Source organism: Anolis carolinensis, chromosome 2 (genome assembly GCF_035594765.1).
Source record: "Anolis carolinensis isolate JA03-04 chromosome 2, rAnoCar3.1.pri, whole genome shotgun sequence".
Classification (NCBI taxonomy): domain Eukaryota; kingdom Metazoa; phylum Chordata; class Lepidosauria; order Squamata; family Dactyloidae; genus Anolis; species Anolis carolinensis.
The window spans coordinates 178,870,745-178,892,319 of record NC_085842.1 but is presented as its reverse complement, the minus strand read 5'-3'; the positions used below and the strand labels follow the sequence as shown (position 1 = coordinate 178,892,319).

Genomic DNA, 21,575 nt, shown 5'->3' with positions numbered 1-21,575 from the left:
AATAATAATTTTATTGTATGAAATTAAATCCAGCATATCTATCTTGTTTTCTGTGTCATACAATAAAATAATAATAATAATAGCAGAAACCCAGGGTCTATCACGGAGCCCCTCAGTATGCTTTGTGGAGCCCCAAAGGACTCCCCGGAGCACACTTTGTACAGTTGCCCCTCCACATTTGCAAGTTTCACATTTGCTAATTGCATTAGTATCATCTTTATCGTCTTGACCAGGGGTCCTCAAACCTTTTAAGCCGATGGCCAGTTCACAGTCCGTTTTGGGGGGCCGGACTATAGTTTGAAAAAAAAAAAAAACCATGAACGAATTCCTATGCACACTGCACATACCTTATTTATAGTGCAAAAAAACCCCAAAAACCCAAAAGAACAATATAAAAATGAAGAATATTTTTAATCAACATAAACTTACTAGTATTTCAATGGGAAGTGTGGGTCTGTTTTGGCTGATAAGATAGTCAAGTTAATTAGGATTGTTGTTGTTGTTGTTGTTGTGTGTCTTCAAGCCATTTCAGACTTGGGTGATCTTAAGTCTAAAGTTTAGGGCAGGTGCCAGATAAATAGCCTTGGAGGGTCACATCCCGCCCACAAGCCTTAGATAAGGAATCCCTGCCCTAGATCCTCCAATGGCCACCGGGTTCTGCTGGAAGATCTAGAGATTCTGAGAGAGAACACATCTCTAGGCACCTGTGCTCCTCCTGTGTGAGTCTATGGTCAATATCTGGCAGAAAGTTATATTATTTATTATTATTATTTACTTTATTTATACCCTGGCAGAAAGTTATATTATTTATTATTATTATTTACTTTATTTATACCCTGGCTTTCTCCCTGTGGGAACTCAAGGTGGCTAACAAATATATACTTTGGTCACCATTTAAAACAAAGTGAATACATTAAAAAAACAAATAATACTGTGTGGGTTAGGTTAAAATATAATTAAAATATAATAAATATAATTATTCTACCCTATTAATAGGATTGATTCCAAATGGACTACATCCTGAGGCTAGATATACACTGACATATAATCCAGATTATTAATGGCCCCTGGTGGTGGCACAGTGCGTTAAAGCGCTGAGCTGCTGAACATGCGGACCAAAAGGTCCCAGATTCAAATCCTGGGAGCGAATGAGCGCCCGCTGTCAGCCCCAGCTCCTGCCAACCTAGCAGTTCGAAAACATACAAATGTGAGTAGATCAATAGGCGGCGGGAAGGTAACGGCGCTCCATGCAGTCATGCCAGCCACATGACCTTGGAGGTGTCTATGGATAATGCTGGCTCTTTGGCTTAGAAATGGAAATGAGCACCAACCCCCAGAGTCGGTCACGACTGGACTTAACGTCAGGGGAAAATCTTTACCTTTACCTATCTTGTGTGTGTTCACAAAATGATCCAAGCCTGATCGTGATTGAAACTTATGGATAACTTGATATTCTGTCCACTGGGTTGCTGTGAGTTTTCCGGCCTGTATGGCCATGTTCCGGAAGCATTCTCTCCTCACGTTTCGCCCACATCTATGGCAGGCATCCTCAGAGGTTGTGAGGTCTGTTGGAAACATGTGTGGTTTATATATCTGTGGAATGATGTTCAGGGTGGGAGACAGAACTCTTGTCTGTTTGAGGCAAGTGTGGACTGTTGCAATTAATCACCTTGATTAGCATTGAATAGCCTTGCAGCTTCAAAGCCTGGCTGCTTTGAATCCTTTGTTGGGAGGTGTTAGCTGACTCTGATTGATTCATGTCTGGAATTCCCCTGTTTTCAGAGTGCTGTTCTTTATTTACTGTCCTGATTTTAGTTCATGGTTTCCACCTTTCTGTTGAAATTGCCATACATTCCAGTTCAAAGCAGGAAATGAGAGATTTTATTCAGTGGTGTGGAAGGGGCCTCTAGTTTATGGGGCTCTTTCACACAGCCATATAACCCAGAATGTCAAGGCAGGTAACTCACAATAACTGCTGTTCACATGCTTGTGGATTTCAATGGCTTCTCTGTGTGTCGTCTGGCATGGTCCACAGTGATAGGACGGATTCCACTCCAAACCGGAAGTGGGGGCTCCTGGGCGTGTTCTCTGTCTCCTTGGCGCGTTCGGAGGGGGCGGAAGTGACGTCAGGGCCGGCCTGAGCTCGCCTAGCCCGCGATGCGGCTGCTCAGTTGGAACGTGAACGGGCTGCGGGCGGGGGCCGGGGCCGCGGGGCTGAAGCCGCTCCTGGACGCCTTGGGGGCTGACGTCATCTGCCTGCAGGAGACCAAGATTACACGTGAGTCAGGGACTCCTGACGGTTTTGCTCATATATATATTCTCTCCTGACGTTTCGCCCACATCTATGGCAGGCGTCCTTAGAGGTTGTGAGGTCTGCAAGTAATATATATATCGCACACACCCTTTTGGAAGACTAGCGTTGATATGTGAGCAAAAGTGCATATTCTTGATTGCAAAATAACAAACAAACAATTCCCAGATTAAACATTGTAGCAGAAGGAAAAAAGCAGGAAAACAAAAAAAAAAAACCACAAAATGCCTGGTCGCTACTTTCCACCTAGGATGGAGCTACACTGCCATATAATTCAGATTAGGGGTCCCCAAACTTTTTAAACGGGGCCAGTTCACAATCCTTCGGACCGTTGGATGGCCAGGCTATAGTAATAATAATAATAATAATAATAATAATAATAATAATAATAATAATGATGATAACAACAAAACAACAACAACAATAACAAAAAAGAGCGTTGGAAGAGACCCTTTGGGCCATTTAGTCCAATCCCCTTCTACTTTTGTGCACTGAAAGCACAAGCAAAGCACCCCTGACAGATGGTCACCCAGCCTCAATGTTAATAATAATAATAATAATAATGAGGGTTAGAAGAGACCCCTTGGGCCATTTAGTCCAACCCACTTCTGCTTTTGTGCACCGAAAGCACAAGCAAAGCACCCCCGACAAATGGCCACCCAGCCTCAATGTTAATAATAATAATAATAAAGAGGGCTGGAAGGGACCTCTTGGGCCATTTAGTCCAACCCCCTTCTGCTTTTGTGCACCGAAAGCACAAGCAAAGCACCCCTGACAGATGGCCACCCAGCCTCAATGTTAATAATAATAATAATAAAGAGGGCTGGAAGGGACCTCTTGGGCCATTTAGTCCAACCCCCTTCTGCTTTTGTGCACCGAAAGCACAAGCAAAGCACCCCTGACAGATGGCCACTCAGCTTCAATGTTAATAATAATAATAATAAAGAGGGTTGGAAGAGACCCCTTGGGCCATTTAGTCCAACCCCCTTCTGCTTTTGTGCACTGAAAGCACAAGCAAAGCACCCCGACAGATGGCCACCCAGCTTCAATGTTAATAATAATAATAATAATAAAGAGGGTTGGAAGAGACCCCTTGGGCCATTTAGTCCAACCCCCTTCTGCTTTTGTGCACCAAAAGCACAAGCAAAGCACCCCCGACAGATGGTCACCCAGCCTCAATGTTAATAATAATAATAATAATAATAAAGAGAGTTGGAAGAGACCCCTTGGGCTATTTAGTCCAACCCCCTTCTGCTTTTGTGCACCAAAAGCACAAGCAAAGCACACCTGACAGATGGCCACCCAGCTTCAATGTTAATAATAATAATAATAATAATAATAATAAATAATAAAGAGGGTTGGAAGAGACCCCTTGGGCCATTTAGTCCAATCCCCTTCTACTTTTGTGCACTGAAAGCACAAGCAAAGCACCCCTGACAGATGGTCACCCAGCCCCAATGTTAATAATAATAATAATAATAATAATAATAATAATAATAATAATAATGAGGGTTAGAAGAGACCCCTTGGGCCATTTAGTCCAACCCCCTTCTGCTTTTGTGCACCAAAAGCACAAGCAAAGCACCCCTGACAGATGGCCACCCAGCCTCAATGTTAATAATAATAATAATAATATAATAATAATAAAGAGGGTTGGAAGAGACCCCTTGGGCCATTTAGTCCAACCCCCTTCTACTTTTGTGCACCGAAAGCACAAGCAAAGCACCCCTGACAGATGGCCACCCAGCCTCAAGGTTAATAATAATAATAATAACCCCCTTCTGCCCTTGTGCCGTGGGGGCCGGATAAATAGCTTCGATGGGCCGCATCCAGCCCCCGGGCCTTAGTTTGGGGACGCCTGATGTAAATTATCAAAGCAAATAATCCACACTACTGGATTTGCTTTTGATTATATGAATCTACACTGCCATATAATCCAGTTCAGAGCAGTTCATCTGGATTTTATATAGCAATGCAAAACCAGCCTCAATTGTAAGATGTATGTATCAAGTAGTATCAGGGTTGGTGACCTAGGCCCCTTCCACACATCTGAATAAAATCCCACATTATCTGCTTTGAACAGGAATATATGGCAGTGTCGACTCAGATAACCCAGTTCAAGGCAGATAGTGTGGGATTTTCTGCTCTGATATTCTGGGTTATATGGCTGTGTGGAGGGGGCCCTAGAGCATGTCACACATGCTCTAGGGGCTGGATCCACACTCTAGTTTGAATTCCATTTTATGGTCAGTGCAGACCCGCGTAATGCAGTTCAAACTGTATTATATGGCAGTGTAGATCCAGCCAAAGCCTCAGGCCCCCTCCACACAGCTGAATAAAATCCCACAATTGAACTGGAATATATGGCAGTTTAAAGCAGATATTGTGGCATTTTCTGTCTTGGTATTCTGGGATATAGGGCTGTGTAGAAGAGCCCGCAGTAAACCCATTGATAGGTTTTCCATGAGTCTGAGGCCCCTTCTACACAGCTGCATAAAATCCAGATTATCTGCTTTGAACTGGATTAGCTGGCAGTTTAGGCTCGGATAAGGCAGTTCAAAGCAGATAATGTGACAGTGTAGAAGGGGCCTTAGATTGCTCAAAAGCACACAACTACCACTATGAGCCCTTCCATACAGTCATATAATTCAGAATATCAAGGCAGATAATCTACAATATCTGCTTTAAACTTCCATATAACCCAGTTCAAAGCAGATAATGTGGGATTTTATACAGCTGTGCAGAAAGGGGCCTAAGTATATATTGTATTATTGAAGGCTTTCACAGCTGGAATCAGTGGGGTGTTGTGTGGTTTCTGGACTGCATGGCCATGTTCTAGCAGCATTTTTCTTGATGTTTCGCTTGCATCTGTGGCTGGCAACTTCAGAGGACACAACACCTAAGTATATTGTTTGCTAGCTCTGATAGTTTAAAATGAAGCCGATGTGTTAGTGTAGCTGACCAAAAATTATGGAGGCATTGAGTGAATTGTTTTGTGTCAAGACAGTTTCTGGGCCCTTCCGCACAGCCATAACTGAGAATATCAAGGCAGAAAATCCTACAATATCTGCTTTGAACTAGGTTATCTGAGTCCACACTGCCATATAATTCAGTTTAATGTGGATTTTATACCGCTGTGTGGAAGGGGCCGTGGTGATCCTAAGGCAAACGTATCATAGGTTTTTGTGTGGAGCCCTCATCTACACTGCCGTATAATTCAGTTTCTGAATCCAGATTATTTGCTTTGAACTTGATTATGTGGCAGTGTACACTCACCAAATCAAAAACTCATAAAATCCAGTTCAAAGCAGATAATCTGGATTCAGAAACCGGATAATATGCCAGTGTAGATCCAGCCTGGGTCTAGCACTTGCCCAAGGTCTCCCGGTGTGTATCTGGAACAGTGGTTCCCAACTTTTGGTCCTCTAGGGCCCCTTCCACACAGTTGAATAAAATCCCATATTATCTGCTTCGAACTGGAATATATAGCAGTGTGGACTAAGATAACCCAGTTCAAAGCAGATGTTTTGGGATTGTCTCACTTGATATTCTGGGTTATATGGCTGTGTGGAAGGGCCCAAGGTGTTTTGGCCTTCAACTCCTAGAAATCTCAGCTGTGAGTCCCCTTCGGGGTGAGAAGGGCGGAATATAAATGCTGTAAATAAATAATAAAAGTTGGGAACCACTAATCCAAAAGACATAGACCATTACTCAAACCACTAGCCTCCATTGGGTGAAAAGCAAGTCTAAATTAACCAGCAGTTGTCTCATAAACGCAATGGCACCGCACCCCACAATTTTTGCTATGAAAAGCCTGTAATAGAATGAGCATAAATCAGAAATGACTTGAGTGCATGTAACAACAAAGGCAAATACTGTTATTTAGGAACATACGGTTCTTCAGATATTCTTGGACTCCAGCTCCCATCAGCATCTTCAAGAGTGATGGAGGCTGCAGTGCATTTCTGATGTGTAAGACAAATGATTGTTTTCCAATGTGTCTGGCACCACAGTAAATATAATATAATTCTGTTTTTCCTGGAGGCTGCCAATGGCTCAGGGACCAGCACCAGTTTAGGGATCATAGGTCAAGACTCATCGATCAGAGTCAGTGCCCAACTAGTCCCAAATTCTGTCCCCACATGGGCTGATAGTTGAAGCTCCTGAAGCAGGACATGATTACAATATATGAATTGTTACTGTACACTGCAACTCACAGCATTCCTCACTATTAGCCATGTTGATGAGTGCTGCTGGAACCTGCAATCCAGCACTTAAAAGACAGCTCTAGGTCAGTCTGTGATTCCTAGGGTTTTGGTCAAAACGACAGAGCAATATATATATTTTTTTACTTTTGGTACTTGAGATCCTTTGAAAATAAACTCTGAAGACAGGCTGGGGGCGCATCTACACTGTAGAATTCATGCAGTTTGACACTGCTTTAACTGCCCTGGATCAATGCTATCTAACTTTGGGAGCTGTAGTTTGGTGAGCCCTCTGTGGCAGAGAAGGTAAAAGACCTTGCAAAATTACCACTCATAAAGTTCCATAGCATTGAACCATGGCAGTCAAAATTGTGTCAACATGCATTAATTCTGCATCCTGAGATTCTTTTACATGTCAGAAAGTGAACTCCAAAATGTGTGAAATCAATGCTTTTTCCTTGACTTTATGTCCACATTTCTTTTTTTGTTTTGTTTTCAGGAGACCTGCTTGAAGAGCCGCTGGCTGTAGTAGAGGGCTACAATGCGTATTTTAGCTTCAGCCGTACTCGCAGTGGCTACTCAGGTGACCGGGGGCACTAAGGAAGGGGAAATGACAAGCTTTACTCCTCTCCTGGATTGCCAGAGTTTCTGATGTGACTTGAACAGTGGCTCTATCTGTAGGCTCATTTGCAAACCCTCTAACACAGTGTTTGTCAACCTGTGGGTCCCCAGATGTTTTGGCCTTCAACTCTCAGAAATCCTAACAGCTGGTAAACAGGCTGGGATTTCTGGGAGTTGTAGGCCAAAACACCTGGGGACTCACAGGTTGAGAACCACTGCTCTTATACTCTCTTGCTTGTAGATGCTATGTAAGGCTGCCACATCCAGTCCAAATGCCAGCTAGGCAGCACCGTTCTCATTTCCAGAAAGTGAATTGATGGCACAACCACTTTTCCAGAACCAAGGACAACCATATTTGAATCCTAGAGTAGGAACATACTCCAAAGAACATCCAGTTCAACCCCTTTGTGCCATGTAGGAGCACAGTCAAAGCACTCCCGGCAGATGGCCATATAGCCCCTATTTAGAAACCGCCTAAGAAGGAAGCTCCACCATACTGTAAGACAGCATATTCCACTGCTGAACAGCTCTTACCATCAGGAAGAATGTTTCAGTGGAATCTTTTTTCTTGCAATTTGAATCCATTACTCCGTTGTGTCCTAATCTCCAGAGCAGCGGAAAACAAGCTTTTCCTCAATGTGACATCGCTTCAAATATTTAAACATGGTTATTGTGTCCTCTCTTAACCTTCCTTGAATCCATTTTTCTCCCAGGTGTTGCAACCTTCTGTAAGGCCACTGCTACCCCAGAGGCGGCTGAGGAGGGCCTCTCTGGGCTTTGGACCAAGCATGAGGGTGCCATTGGATGCTATGGAGCCCCAGGGGACTTTACCACCGAAGAGCTGCAGGCACTGGACAGCGAGGGCCGGGCTGTGATCACCCGCCATCGCATTTGGTAAGGAGAGAGCCAAAACTGGGAAGGGAAGGGAAGGGAAAGGGAGGACCTGTTGCTAGCCTTGTCATGATTGTGAGTGTCATGGCAGTCCCTTTCCTGGTAAGAGAGCAAGAATATTTTCTTTCAAACAACTCTGCGGTTGGGAGCACCAAAAACAAAAATATGGCAGACCTGTGGTATCAAATAAATAGAACTTGTATGCCTATTGGGAACCTTATCTTTCCAATCACTGGTTTAAAAATGCTGCAAAGACAGTATAAGAAAGTGCTTTTCTCTCACACACTCATTTTCGCTTTCACACACAAATACACACAATACTGGTGTATTGTGCCAGTTCTTAATAAGTCACTGTTCAATTTCAGTATGTAGCATCTTTGCACTCTATACTGCATTCCACAGAACTCCATGGCAAAGTTCCTTGCAGTAAACAACGCACGTTGCATTGCTTTTCGAGCAACTTAGTATGTTTTCAAATACTGTAACATCCTTCATTGTGAAACGTAATCATAGCTTTAAACCATTATGGGGCACGTGAGGTTGAGATTCCGCTTGAACATTAGGAAGAACTCTCTGACTGTAAGAGCTGTTCAGCAGTGGAACTCACTGCTTCGGAGTCTGGTGGAGGTCCCTCTTTGGAAGCTTGTAAACAGAGGCAGATGACCATCTGTTGGAGGTGTTTTGAAACGTAATCATAGCTTTAAACCATTATGGGGCACGTGAGGTTGAGATTCTGCTTGAACATTAGGAAGAGCTCTTTGACTGTAAGAGCTGTTCAGCAATGGAACTCACTACTTCGGAGTCTGGTGGAGGTCCCTCTTGGGAGGCTTTTAAACAGAGGCAGATGGCCATCTGTCTGGGGTGTTTTGATTGTGGTTTTCCTTCATGGCAAGGGGTTGGACTGGATGGCCCATGTAGTCTCTTCCAACTGTATGATTCTATGAATCAGTAAAGGATAAGACACAACAGAATTAGAATTCTTATCCAGTCAGCACAGGAAACAACTGCTGACTACTGCAATGCACTCTACGTGGGGCTGTCTTTGAAGACTGTTAAGAAGCTCCAATTAGTCCAAAGGCGGCAACCAGTTTGCTAACGAGCAGCGCACAGGGAGCATACCACCCCCCTGTTCAAAGTGCTGCCTTTAGCCTATAAAACTCTAAACAGTTCCTGCCCAGCTTACTTGTCCCTCTATGACCCACCTCGCAGTTTAAGATCCTCCGGGGAGGCCCTGCTCTCGATCCCAGCACCCCCACAAGCGTGACTGGTGGGGACGAGAGATAGGGCCTTCTCGGTGGTGGCCCTTCGTCTATGGAACTCCCTCCCTAATGAGATCAGGCAGGCTCCCTCGCTCTTGTCCTTTCTTTAAAAACTTAAAACTTGGTTATGGGACCAGGCCTTTGAGCAATAGATGTAGCACTAACTGTAAAACTGATTATGACGAATAATGGACAGACCGGATTATGACTTTGTAATGCGCCTCTGAATGTATATTTATATGGATGTTTTAATTAATGTTATTGTTTTCATTGTAATTGTTTTTATATGCTATGTTTTATAGTTGTTGTATATCATCTAATGATTGTTAATTGTAAGGCTGCCCTGAGTCACACCTCGGGGGTTAGAAGGGCAGGATATAAATGCTTGCAATAAATAAATAAATAAACTTGAAGGTTGATTTTTGCTGCTGTGTTTGAGAGAAGGGCCCCCCCACACAGCTAAATAAAATTCCACATTATCTGCTTTGAACTGGAATATGTGGCAGTGTGGACTCAGATAGCCCAGTTCAAAGCAGATATTGTAGGATTTTCCACCTTGATATTCTGGGTTATATGGCTGTGTGGAAGGACTGACAGGCTGATGGGAAATTTTTATTGCTAAATTGTTCCCACAGTGCCCAGTGGATCTTATTGACAGGATAATGTGCAGAGGCTTGGAGTACAATCCGGAGAGTCCTCTGAGTATAAGCCTATCTAAGGGCAAAGGGGACTGTGGATTTCCATAATATAATGGATGCCCAGAAACCTGCTAAGTCCTGGCATGGAAAGAGCTTGAGTCTGAGCACCCAGCGCCTTATTGGACTGTATTGTCCTTGCCTTTTTTGATGCAGCACTTCAGAACAGCAGGAAACCACCCTGACAGTCGTCAATGTATACTGCCCGCGGGCTGACCCTGAAAAGCCAGAACGAGGAGAATTTAAGCTGCGTTTCTACCACCTCCTTCAAGCCAGGGCTGAGGCTCTTCTTAGAGCTGGAGGGTAAGTAGTGTTTCATGCACGTGTTTGCATAGCAACATACCATAAAAACTTAACTGTGATGGTCCGTAGTTCAGCTTATGCCTTAGGGCAGTATTGTATAAACACTTTAACTAAGAGACAGGCTAGGAATAAGTAATTTGGGAAAGGAGTTTGGGTTTTTGTTGACATTGAAATGTGATCTCACTTGTGTTGCATTATATTCAGTCCGATCATAGGCAGGGGTTAGTTTCTTCATCAACATCCATTCTCTAAATGCTGGAATTTAATTAGAAAATCAGTTTTTTAATCCAAAGTGTAGGCATTATTTGGTCTCCAATCTTGGTATGATGTGAGTGTCTTGGCCACAGATCTGCCTCAGAAAATGCCCTTCTAATTCTGCATAGTGGTGCTTTGACTCAGAGAGGATGAATATGGCTACCATGCTTTTGCAATGAGGTTGTAGCTCAGTAGCAGAACACTTGCTTGGCCTGCAGAGGCTTCCAGGTTCATTCCACAGCAAAAAGGATGTAAGTAGGAGATACTTCAGGATGACATTTCTTGGAAGCTTGGGGAAAATGCTTTGCATTGCCGTATGCTACAGAGTGCAGTGATGTGACTTGTTTGAAGACTGCATTTTCTGTTTCTTTCAGGAACTTTTGTTCCTTAAGATATCCTGACCCATAGTTCCCAGATGCCGCATCCAGCATAGGTTTGTGGGAATTGTAGTCCAAAGTACTTTGAAGTTCAAAGGTTTAACCTCTCTGCTCTAGACCTGGGCTGGAGAACCTGTCCCTTCCATTGTTGTTGGGCTTCAGTTCCCTTCCAGCAGTGCCATAGCTGAAGGATCATGGGGAAAGTAGTTTTGGCAATATCTCGAAGGTAATGTTTCCCACTTCTGCTCCAGCAAAGGCCACTTTTTTCATGATTACTCTTTTTACTTCTACTGATTAGATGCTAGGAGTTGCTTTCTATTTATACCAGGGGGGCAGACTATAGTCTGAAAAAACATGAACAAATTCCTATGCACACTGCACATACTTTATTTGTAGTGCAAAGAAAAGAAAAGTTAAAACAATACAGTATTTAAAATGAACTATTTTAACCAACACAAACTAACCCACATTTTGCTTGCTTCTGGCCAATGAGAGAATCAAATTAATGAGAACTGTTGTTGTTGCGTGCCTTCAAATTGTTTTAGACTTACGCCGACCATAAGTCTAAAGTTTAGGAGCCGCTGGTGACACAGCGGGTTAAACCACTGAGCTGCTGAACTTGCTGAACGAAAGGTCGACAGTTCAAATCCGGGGAGCAGGGGTGAGCTCCTGCTGTTAGCCCCAGCTTCTGCCAGCCTAGCAATTTGAAAACATGCAAATGTGAATAGATCAATAGGTACTGCTCTGGCGGGATGGTAACGGTGCTCCATGCAGTCATGCTGGCCACATGACCTTGGAGGCGTCTCTGGACAACGCCAGCTCTTCGGCTTAGAAATGGAGATGAGCACCAACCCCCAGAATTGGACATGAGTGGACTTAACGTCAGGGGAAAACCTTTACCTTTAACTTTAAATCTAAAGTTTAGGGCGAGGGCCAGGTAAATAACCTTGGAGGGCTGCATCTGGCCCAGGGGTCTTAGTTTGGGAACCCCTAATATATACCATGGTGTTAAGCAATAGTGAAGGGGGATGAGGTTGTCATTTTTGGCCTCGAGACTGTCATTTCAGTACTGACACGCCACTTCGTTTGTTTTAGACATGTTGTCATTATGGGAGACATCAACACTGCACACAAGCCCATTGATCACTGTGACCCTGGAGATTTGGTGAGCAAATTCTTTTTGTGTAGACTTCTTCATTCTGTCTTGGAAGTGCTGTTATGTTCATCTTCCTCTCTTGAGGCAGTAAGGACAAAACTTAACGAAGTCTTAATGCTGTTGCTGTGGACATAGATGTGGATGAGAATTGTGAAATTAGCAAGGGATTTAGTAAATGTGGGTCAAATGAACAAATAACTAATTCAAAGATGGCCTCTTATACAAGAAAATTTGAAAATGGATTGAAATCGGAAAACTCTGGAAGGATTAAAACATAATAACTTTACTTTTTAGGAAGGAGGGTAGATTGAGGAAACAGGGATAGCAAGAATAAAAGGAAACTATAATAATATCACATATAGAAGATTGTTGAAATATAGTAGGATTAATTTTGATTAAAAGGAAAAAAAATGGGGGAATTTTGAGATAAAATATACAAAGCTCTAATCACAAGAATAGAACTGCAATCAAAAAGTTCAAACTGTTAGTACTAAGATTATTTCTTTGAGCGTAGGTGAGATATTTAGCAGAAGCCAAAGCAATTAGAATAGAAGTATATTATAATATTTTGATAGAATGCCTTGGCTTGAGGGGGCGGGAGGAGGGGAGAAGTCACGTGTATTCCTGGTATTATTTTTTTTAAGAATGGGGCTACAAAGAAGGAGAAGGTTGTGGGGAGAGAGGATTTATTTTAGTGTCTATTTTATTTTAACTGGGGTTTTTTAAGTTGTATCTTTTTGAAAACTTAATAAAAATTTTAAAAAAATAAATCAATTTGGGTCAATTAGACAGGTACCACCATACACCCAGTCCCAGTAGTAGAGGCACAATAGAAACCAGAAAGACCAAGCTGGAAAGTTGGCCTTTCCAAGGAAAGTCTACCTCATGTATAGGTAGCAGCTGTGTGGAAAGCTTCTGTTATGTACAGGCTAGTTGTAGTTCAGACAACAGATATTCTCAGAAGTTGAGAAGTTTTATTCAGAAAGTAGAGTAAAACGCAGTTGTGAGAATTGTTGACTTAGTAGTTCCACAGTACCTTTATAGGCTGGTAATTCAGTCTTTATGCACCCACTCAAGGAATGAACACATTGACTTTCTGAGAAGTTATCCCTCCTGCCAGTCATACTAATTCTCTCACAGTAACAACTTTGATAGCTTCTAGCTGTGTGTTCCTACACATACTCCATAACTCTAGCAGCACATGATAAACATTTCCAGTCTGGTGACAGAATGTGACATCCCCCATAATTCCTTATTTGGAAAGTAAACTTCCTGATGGAGTTTCGATGTACTCAGGGATAGGTGTGTGTGTGTGTGTGTGTGTGTGTGTGTATATATATATATAATATTTTTGTGTTTTATCAGGGGTTTTGTATTTTATGATTTTTATTTTATTTTCATTTCTTGTTTCTTTTTTTTAGTCTTTATTTGTTGTCATTTTGTTCATTATGTTACAGTTAGGTTATATTGTCTAATGTGCTTTGTCTTGATGTAAACTGTATGGTTTTTCTTTGGGCATTGAATGGTTGCCATATGTTGGAAACCACTCTGAGTCCCTTTGGAGAGATAGGGCAGCTTATAAATAAAGATGATGATGATGATGATGATGATGATGATGATGATGATGATGATGATGATGATGATTACAAGCATTGTTAAATGCATGTCAGGACCCATCCAGATTTCATGCAGAAGGAAGTCCAGTTAGACAGTGTAAATTGAGGAAAAGATTGGTGTAATAATACAGTTGTTCCTCTTCTTGTAGGTTTGACTTCTGTGGATTTGATTATTTGCAGATTTAATTAAAAATGTTTTTCCTGGGCATCTTTAGGCCCTCCAGTGCAACTCTGCAGTCAGCATCTGGCAAACGCTGTGCTGGAGGAGTGGAATATTCTTAAAGAGTGTTCTCTCATGTTTAAATGATAGTGTTTTTTTAAATTTATAGTATTTCTGGTTTTTGTAGGGATCCCATGCCTCAACCTCAGTGAATGAGGAGAGATGGCTGTATTTGTTGTCTTGTAGAGTTGTTGTAAGGGGTATAGCTGGTTTAGGATGGGAAACCTTTGGGCCTCCAGGTGCTTTGGAGCAGAACTCCCATTGGCTCTTGGCTGTGTTGGCTGATGCATTCGGGAGTAAAAGCACAAAATCTCTGACAGACTAAAGCTGCCCCTCAAGCATTTGAAAGCATATTGTTGGGTTTGATATCATCTACTTAAGATTTCCATCATCTTCTGCAGGAGTCCTTTCAAGAGCATCCTGGGCGTAACTGGTTAGATGGTTTCCTGTGGGAGCCAGGGAAAGAATCCCCACATGGAGAACTCTTTGTGGATACCTTCCGCTTTCTCCACCCTACACAGAAGGAGGCCTATACCTGCTGGTGCAATATGACAGGGTCTCGCCACCTCAATTACGGGACTCGCATTGACTACATCCTGGCCGATCGGGCCCTGGTGCTGTCAGAGCTAAAAGAAGCCCAGCTGAGGCCAGAAGTGTTCGGCTCTGACCACTGTCCAGTGCAGGCTGTGCTGAAAAGTGTCTGCCTGGGCGCTCCCCGCTGCCCACCCCTCTGCACCCGCTTCCTGCCTGAGTTTGCTGGCACCCAGCAGAAGCTCAGCCGTTTCCTAGTGAAAGTGGAACGGAACGGCCTACTGGAGAAGAGGCAGAAGCCAGATTGGGTGGAGACAGGTGCAGCTACGGTAGTCTCCAAAAAGAGTCGGACCATCCTGTCACAGAAGGGGCAAGTTGATTTGCGTCATTTTTTCAAAGGTGGGAACAGAACTGAGGGGACTGACAGTGCTGGGTGCCAGTCAGACACATACATGGGATGGAGAGCAACCGAGGATTCTGGGAAAGAACCTCCTGGTGAGACTGCTAGAGTTGATGGACATGGAGGTGAGGAAGTTGCCAGTGAAACCCAGGCACCTGTTGAGATTGTGAGAGAGAAGTCCTCCATAGGAGTGGCCAATGAGAGAACTGTGGATTGTCGGAAAGATGGAGTTACCTTGAAGCCTACTCAGAGTGCTGCCTTGTGGAAGTCCCTGCTGCCAGGCCCTGCTCGCCCACCACTCTGCAAAGCCCATGGGGAGCCCTGTGTCCTCCGAACGGTGAAGAAGCCAGGGGCAAACTGTGGGCGGCGTTTTTATGTCTGCGCCCGGCCTCTGGGGAAGTCCTCTGATCCCCGTGCTCGCTGTGACTTCTTTTTGTGGGCCAGTCGGGACAATCTTTAAAGTGACTTTACACTCCTAGGTGCTGAGTCTTTGGTGACTCTGGAATGGAATTGATCTTTAATAGGTAGGATCATGATTGATCCATTTCAGAAGAAAGAAAGGTCCTAACCCTGGTTAAGCTCAGTCGTAATGCCAGGTAGTAAAGCCTGCTCCAGGGTCTCACTTGGGTTGGGGCCACTTCAATGTGTCATTTAAAATAGGTGCCTTGCAATAGTGGTGCAAATTTCTGTTTCCTGAAGTGATTAACTCCTAATATGTCATTGCTGGGAAATGACTTCTTGTTCTTTGGGGACAGACTAAAAAGAAACATTTTTAAAACTTTTGATAAAATAAAGATGATTGCATTTAAAAAGACCCCATAGTGTCTTCTTTGGGGGAGGAGAAATTATGTTGCCGTGAGTCGAATGGGTGAGGCTGGCTGGGAGATCCATGAAACCCAAATTGCTTTGATTCTGGGAACAATTCCTTTTTTATTGCTTCTTCTCCAGTGGCCGACAGAGACCTAGTTTAACTTTTGCAAATAGACACCACTAGCTTCTGCATGTGTCCACATGTGTTCTTGAGCAAAAGGGGGCATTTTGCACTTCTATGTAGGAAATGAATGGGAAGAGTGTTGATTCCTGCTGGGTAGTAGAAGGGATTCCAAAAATGTAGAACGCTGGATAGTTCAAAATCATCTGCTAGGGGTGCTGTAGTTTTATTATTTGTAGTAGCAAAGTACTTTATTTTAGTGCTCTTGCTCAGGAATTGACAGACTGTATTCCTGGGGGGACTTATTGGTAAATTGGAATAGAACAGCAAAGGTTTCTGACTCAGTTACTTAACAGCCATAATTTCCCTCCCTGTTCTCTTCTGTTTCCCTGTTCTCTTCTGAGTTATAGTGCTTAAAAGAAGAAAGCTTAGCTTTAAACCAGAAGTGTATCAAAGGGTGACAGTAGTATGAGCTTAGTTTTGGCACTTGGGTAGAAATACAGCACAACCCCATATCTGTGGGATTGGTACCTGTGATTACCTACATCCACCCATCTGTATATATAAAAGCCAAAGTACAGTAGAGTCTCAATTATCCGACATAAATGGACCGGGAGAACGTTGGATAAGCGAAAATGTAGATAATAAAGAGGGATTAAGGAAATGCCTATTAAACATCAAATTATGTTATGATTTTACAAATTAAGCACCAAAACATCATGTTATACAACAAATTGACAGAAAAAGCAGTTCAATACATGGTAACATTATATAGTAATTACTGTATTTACAAATTTAGCACCAAAACATCATAATGTATTGAAAACACTGACTACTAAAAGGCAGACTGTGTTGGATAATCCAGAATGTTGGATAAGCGAAGGTTGGATAAGCGAGACACTACTGTATGTCTGTACCACAAAGGCTGTTGCTAGGTGAACTGAACCTCTGTGATGTCACTGAGAAAGAAAGATGATGTGTGTGAGGAAAATGGAGGAAGGAAAGAAAATAGCCACAAAGAGAGCCATGTCGCCATGGAGGCATTGTGAGGTAGGCCCTCAGAGCTGGAGAAGGGAGAATGTAGAAATGCTACAGAGGTATTCTCTCTAGCTCTTTCAATGTGAGTCTATGATATGCTTCTACCAGAAGCTTGTTTCAGTATGCGTCACTTTATGCATTGTACGTCCAAGAATGTAACTTCTGCAGATATGGAGTCATACTGTATTAGATTGATTGCAGTTATCCTTCCATTTCAGCTTCCAGTTCCTGGTGCTTTTTTACCTCTATCCAGTTTGTTTGTGGCTCTGTCTGGTTTGTTTGTGAGTGTATTTCTTAATAGTTAGCCACTGTGGCACCAATATGTTTGCTTGTGTACTATAACTTAATAGGAGTTTGGAAGTGGTAATCATATGGAGCAGGGGTCCCCAAACTAAGGCCCGGGGGCCGGATACGGCCCTCCGAGGTCATTTACCTGGCCCCCGCCCTCAGTTTTATAATATAATATATTGTATATACATATAATATTGATAATAATATTATAATGTAATACAATATAACACTAATAATAATACCATATAATAATATTGATTATATATTCTATATTACATATAATATTACAAATAATAATACAGTATAGTGGTATAGTTCAATATAGTAATATATAATGCTAATATTGTGCTATGCTAATAATATAATATATTGTATGTACATATAATTTGTAAGCCACTCTGAGTCCCCTTTGGGGTGAGAAGGGTGTGATACAAATGTAGTAAATAAATGCAGTAAATAAATAATAAATAAATTTTAGACTTAGGCTCACCCAAAGTCTGAAATGACTTGAAGGCACACAACAACAACAACAACAACCCTAATTAACTTGACTATCTCATTGGCCAGAAGCAGGACCACACTTCCCATTGAAATCCTGCTAAATGTATGTTGGTTAAAATTGTTTTTATTTTTAAATATTGTATTGTTCTTTCATTGTTCTTGTTCTTGTTGTTGTTGTTTTTGCACTACAAATAAGACATATGCAGTGTGCATCGGAATTTGTTTGTATTTTTTTTCAAATGATAATCCGGCCCCTCAACAGTCAGAAGGATTGTGGACTGGCCCTCGGCTTAAAAAGTTTGAGGACCCCTGATATGGAGGAACCTGGTCAGTCTAAGCACTGAGATTATACAAAGTAAGAAGTAAGAAGCAGTGAAAGATGCAGACACAATTGTGGAACTTTATTGCATATATATTACTCCCTCTTTTCCAATTTGGCAGCATCAGTGTGGAGCAGGTTTGCTTCTCTTCCGCTCAGGCTCTGCAGGACCATTTCCTTTTGTAGCAAGGTACTCCTTAGGCAGAGATTGTGACGTAGCGAGGCCCCATGTTTCCAAAATAATCTCGCTCCCATTCGCTCATGAGGGCAAAATGCAGCGGGCGACGACAGAAGTTGCACTCTGGAGATGCCGGGGCCTGCAGGGGCAACTCCACCTCCTGCCAGGCAGACAAAAGTTTCTCTATAGAGTAATAGAAGAGAGGAAGTGGTCAGAAGGAGATATGCAGACAATATTGGCCATGTTGGATGAGAATTGTTGTGATGGGGCTGGGGACAATATTTTTCCACTAATATTTTTCCGCTTCTTGGCAGGGGGTTGGACTGGATGGCCCATGAGGTCTTTTCCAACTCTACTATTCTATGATTCTATGATATGCCAAGGACCAGAACCATATTTGCATCCTTTGGCTTACACCTCTTTCTTTCTTCCCTGGAAATGCTCTGTAGAATGGCAACAAATGGCTTGTAAACATGTGTTGGTTCATTGAATAGTAGTGGAGTAATGCAACTGGAAAGTGGCAGATTGATCCAGACTAACTATGCAGGATGTGCAGAGAAACTTTGTGCTTCCTTGCGCTTTTCGAGTAGGTCTCCTGAATATGATAGTGTGACCTTTACCCCTACTCCATAAGCAGGGTCTTCCTGGACACATTGTGAAGACTTGTGTGTCTGTGCTTAAGTCACATGTTAAATTATGGCGACTCCATGCATTTTTCATAGGGTTTTCAGGGGACACTCAGAGGAGGTTTACCAGGTTTCTCCTCTGAAATATAGCCTTCTACAATACCTGGTATTCTCATCTGACTACTAACCAGGGGTGGCTCGTCTTAGTGTCTAAGATCAGACAGGATCTGGTGCCTTTAGGCTATTTATGGGCTTGCCATTAATTCATTTTTCTTTTTAACTCCCTTATTTTCCACATGATATTATGAAGTTAGTAAGGCAATAGATTTTGCCCCCCTCCTACTACCTTTTTAGTATATGCTCATGAGGAAAGCATAGATCTCACTTTCTCCTCATGAGCATTTGTTACTATAGAAAAACACTATAACTTCTACAGTGATTCCCCCCCCCCCCCCCCCAGTGTAAACAGGTGGACCGGAAGTAGCAGCTTTGTGTTCACAATGATGGTGACTCACCAACAAAGTAGTCCATCATAGGCGGAGTGTGGTGCGGGGAGGGTGCCAGCCGCAGTAGTTCCTCCCCGCGAGGAACTGTCGGGTAATTGATGGCCTGGACATAAATGTTGTATTTGGACAGAAGCAGGTCACAGAGGCGGGTATTCAAGGCAGCATCTCCAACCTGTCAGGGCAAGGAAAAACCGCTGAGAAAATTAACCTGGCCGGTCTGATCTGTATCTTCCGACTCTTATCCCTCTTTTCGTTTCTGCCAATCTCAGGCATGATGTGGCCAGAGTAAAGTACTGTTAAGTCTGAGTGATTTACATGGAAAGGGTTTGTTAGATTGTTACTACAGTCAACCCTCCAATGTTTGCAGGTTTGACTTTTGAAGATTGTTCACAAATTTAATTTCTAGGTCCTCCAGCTTGACATCCACTATAGAGATCTGCTGGAGGAACTAGATATTACTACATATAATACTTCTCTAGGCATTTGCAGTTCCTCTAATGTGAATTCGGTGGTCAGTTTCCAGCAGACTATAGAGTTGTACTAGAGGATCTAGAGATTCTTAGAGAGGTGTCTTCTCAGATAAAAAAATAGTGTTTTAATTTGTGTTTTCTCACTCTTTGTGGAGTTCTGTGTCCCTAACCCCAGTGAATGTGGAGGGCTGATTGTATTTGCATTCAAGCTGGATTTAATTTATGGTCACCTTAGGAATGAGAGACACCCATAAGCCTCTCTAACATCAGTGGATCTGTTCAGGCCATGCAAATGTAGAGCCTTATCATGCAAAGCAGATACAGCGGAACTGCATCAGATAATAGTACCTTCATTGGTGGCTTATTGCATAATGTCGTACTAGAGTTTTAAAAGCAATTATTTTCTCTACCTGAAAAATCTGTTAACATTGCCTTTCCTGCTTATGTCGTGCAATTATTTCCTCTGCAAAAGTTCACTCGCACTTTTAGTCTGATTTTGGGTAATCCATCTGGATGACCCATCTAGTGACTGTGCTTTAGGTGGGGAGACAGTGATACAAACAGCAACAACTCTCAGACAGCTGTGCTCATCTCTAAAGGCCATCCCTTTCCTCTGAGGCTTGGAGGAAACTGGCAACAAGGCTGTTGAATAAGGATTAAGTGTCTCTGCGGGCTGTATCCTGGATGGTCCTTGTTCTTTTGTTGGGTTCAGATTAAAGTTTGGAGGAATGACAGCGTAACAATATATCACCGTGATGTCTTACATTTCAGTGAAGTAGGAGAATCTCTGTCTCCGTGTAATAAATAATAAAAAGGGGAAGGGATAATGCTTTGGGGAAGGTAGTGTGTGGGCAATCCAAAATGCTGTGTACAATACCCTTATAGGAATGATGTGGCTGGGGCAGCTGACCACGGGCAGCCCAGCATCCATGAGCAACTGGCGCATGTGCTTGACATTGCGCTGGTGGGCACGGCGCAGCGACTGTCCCTCAGGACTCTTCAGGGTCCGGACAGACTCCAAGGCTCCAGCCAGGACCATGGGAGGCAGGGAGGTGGTGAAGATGAATCCAGCTGCGTAGGAGCGCACTGTGTCGATCAGGGAGGCAGTGCTGGCAATGTACCCACCCACACAGCCAAAGGCTTTTCCTGCAGGAAATAAGACATTTTGTCAGTGATGGTTTGAGGTAGGCCTGTATCACTGTTGGTACAGTTTTTAAAAAATGAATTTACCCCAGGTTTTGTAATTAGAAGGAGCCCCGGTGGCGAAGTGCATCAAAGCACTGAGCTGGAGACCGAAAGGTCCCAGGTTCAAACCCTGGGAGCGGTGGGAGCGGCCACTGTTAGCTCCAGCTCCTGCCAACCTAGCAGTTCGAAAATTTATTTACAGTATTTATATTCCGCCCTTCTCACCCCGAAGGGGACTCAGGGCGGATCACATTATACACACATAGGGCAAACATTCAATGCCCATAAACACATCAAACAGAGACTGAGACAGACAGATGCAGAGGCAAGTTAACCTTCTCCTGAGGGGATGTTCGATTCTGGCCACAGGGGGGAGCAGCTGCTTCATCATCCACTCTGACGGCACTTCCTCATTCCAGGTCGTAAATTAGTTAACCTTGCCTCCCCACTTTTTTTTATAAGTGGTACCTTATTTCCTACTTGATAGATGCAACTATCTTTCGGGTTGCTAGGTAAGCAATGAGCAGGGGCTATATTTTATTTTTAATTGACGGGTGCTCACCCCTCCACGGGCTGGCCTCGAACTCATGACCTCATGGTCAGAGTGATTTATTGCAGCTGCTTAACAGCCTGCGTCACAGCCCGGCCCCTCACATGCCAATGTGAGTAGATCAATAGGTACCGCTCCGG

At 43.1% G+C, this 21,575-nt stretch overlaps 2 protein-coding genes across 4 annotated transcripts in view; one reads left to right on the top strand and one right to left on the bottom strand.

The window, feature by feature from the left end:
* Nucleotides 1-2,086: 2,086 nt before the first annotated feature.
* Nucleotides 2,087-21,575, top strand: part of apex2 (apurinic/apyrimidinic endodeoxyribonuclease 2) — a 116,471-nt gene continuing 96,982 nt past the window's right edge. Inside the window, exons 1-5 of the mRNA XM_062971185.1 lie at nt 2,087-2,278; nt 7,016-7,099; nt 7,851-8,031; nt 10,139-10,285; nt 12,013-12,082. Coding sequence (XP_062827255.1) covers nt 2,158-2,278; nt 7,016-7,099; nt 7,851-8,031; nt 10,139-10,285; nt 12,013-12,082 — 603 coding nt within the window. The 5' untranslated portion in view covers nt 2,087-2,157. The remainder of the gene's footprint in view (nt 2,279-7,015; nt 7,100-7,850; nt 8,032-10,138; nt 10,286-12,012; nt 12,083-21,575) is intronic.
* Nucleotides 17,982-21,575, bottom strand: part of alas2 (5'-aminolevulinate synthase 2) — a 31,750-nt gene continuing 28,156 nt past the window's right edge. For all 3 annotated transcript variants that reach the window (XM_003215740.4, XM_008122742.3, XM_062971186.1), the window contains 3 exons: nt 20,578-20,846; nt 19,240-19,402; nt 17,982-18,281 (listed from right to left, as the gene is read on the bottom strand). In XM_003215740.4, the coding sequence (XP_003215788.3) occupies nt 18,118-18,281; nt 19,240-19,402; nt 20,578-20,846 (596 nt within the window). In that variant the 3' untranslated portion in view covers nt 17,982-18,117. The remainder of the gene's footprint in view (nt 18,282-19,239; nt 19,403-20,577; nt 20,847-21,575) is intronic.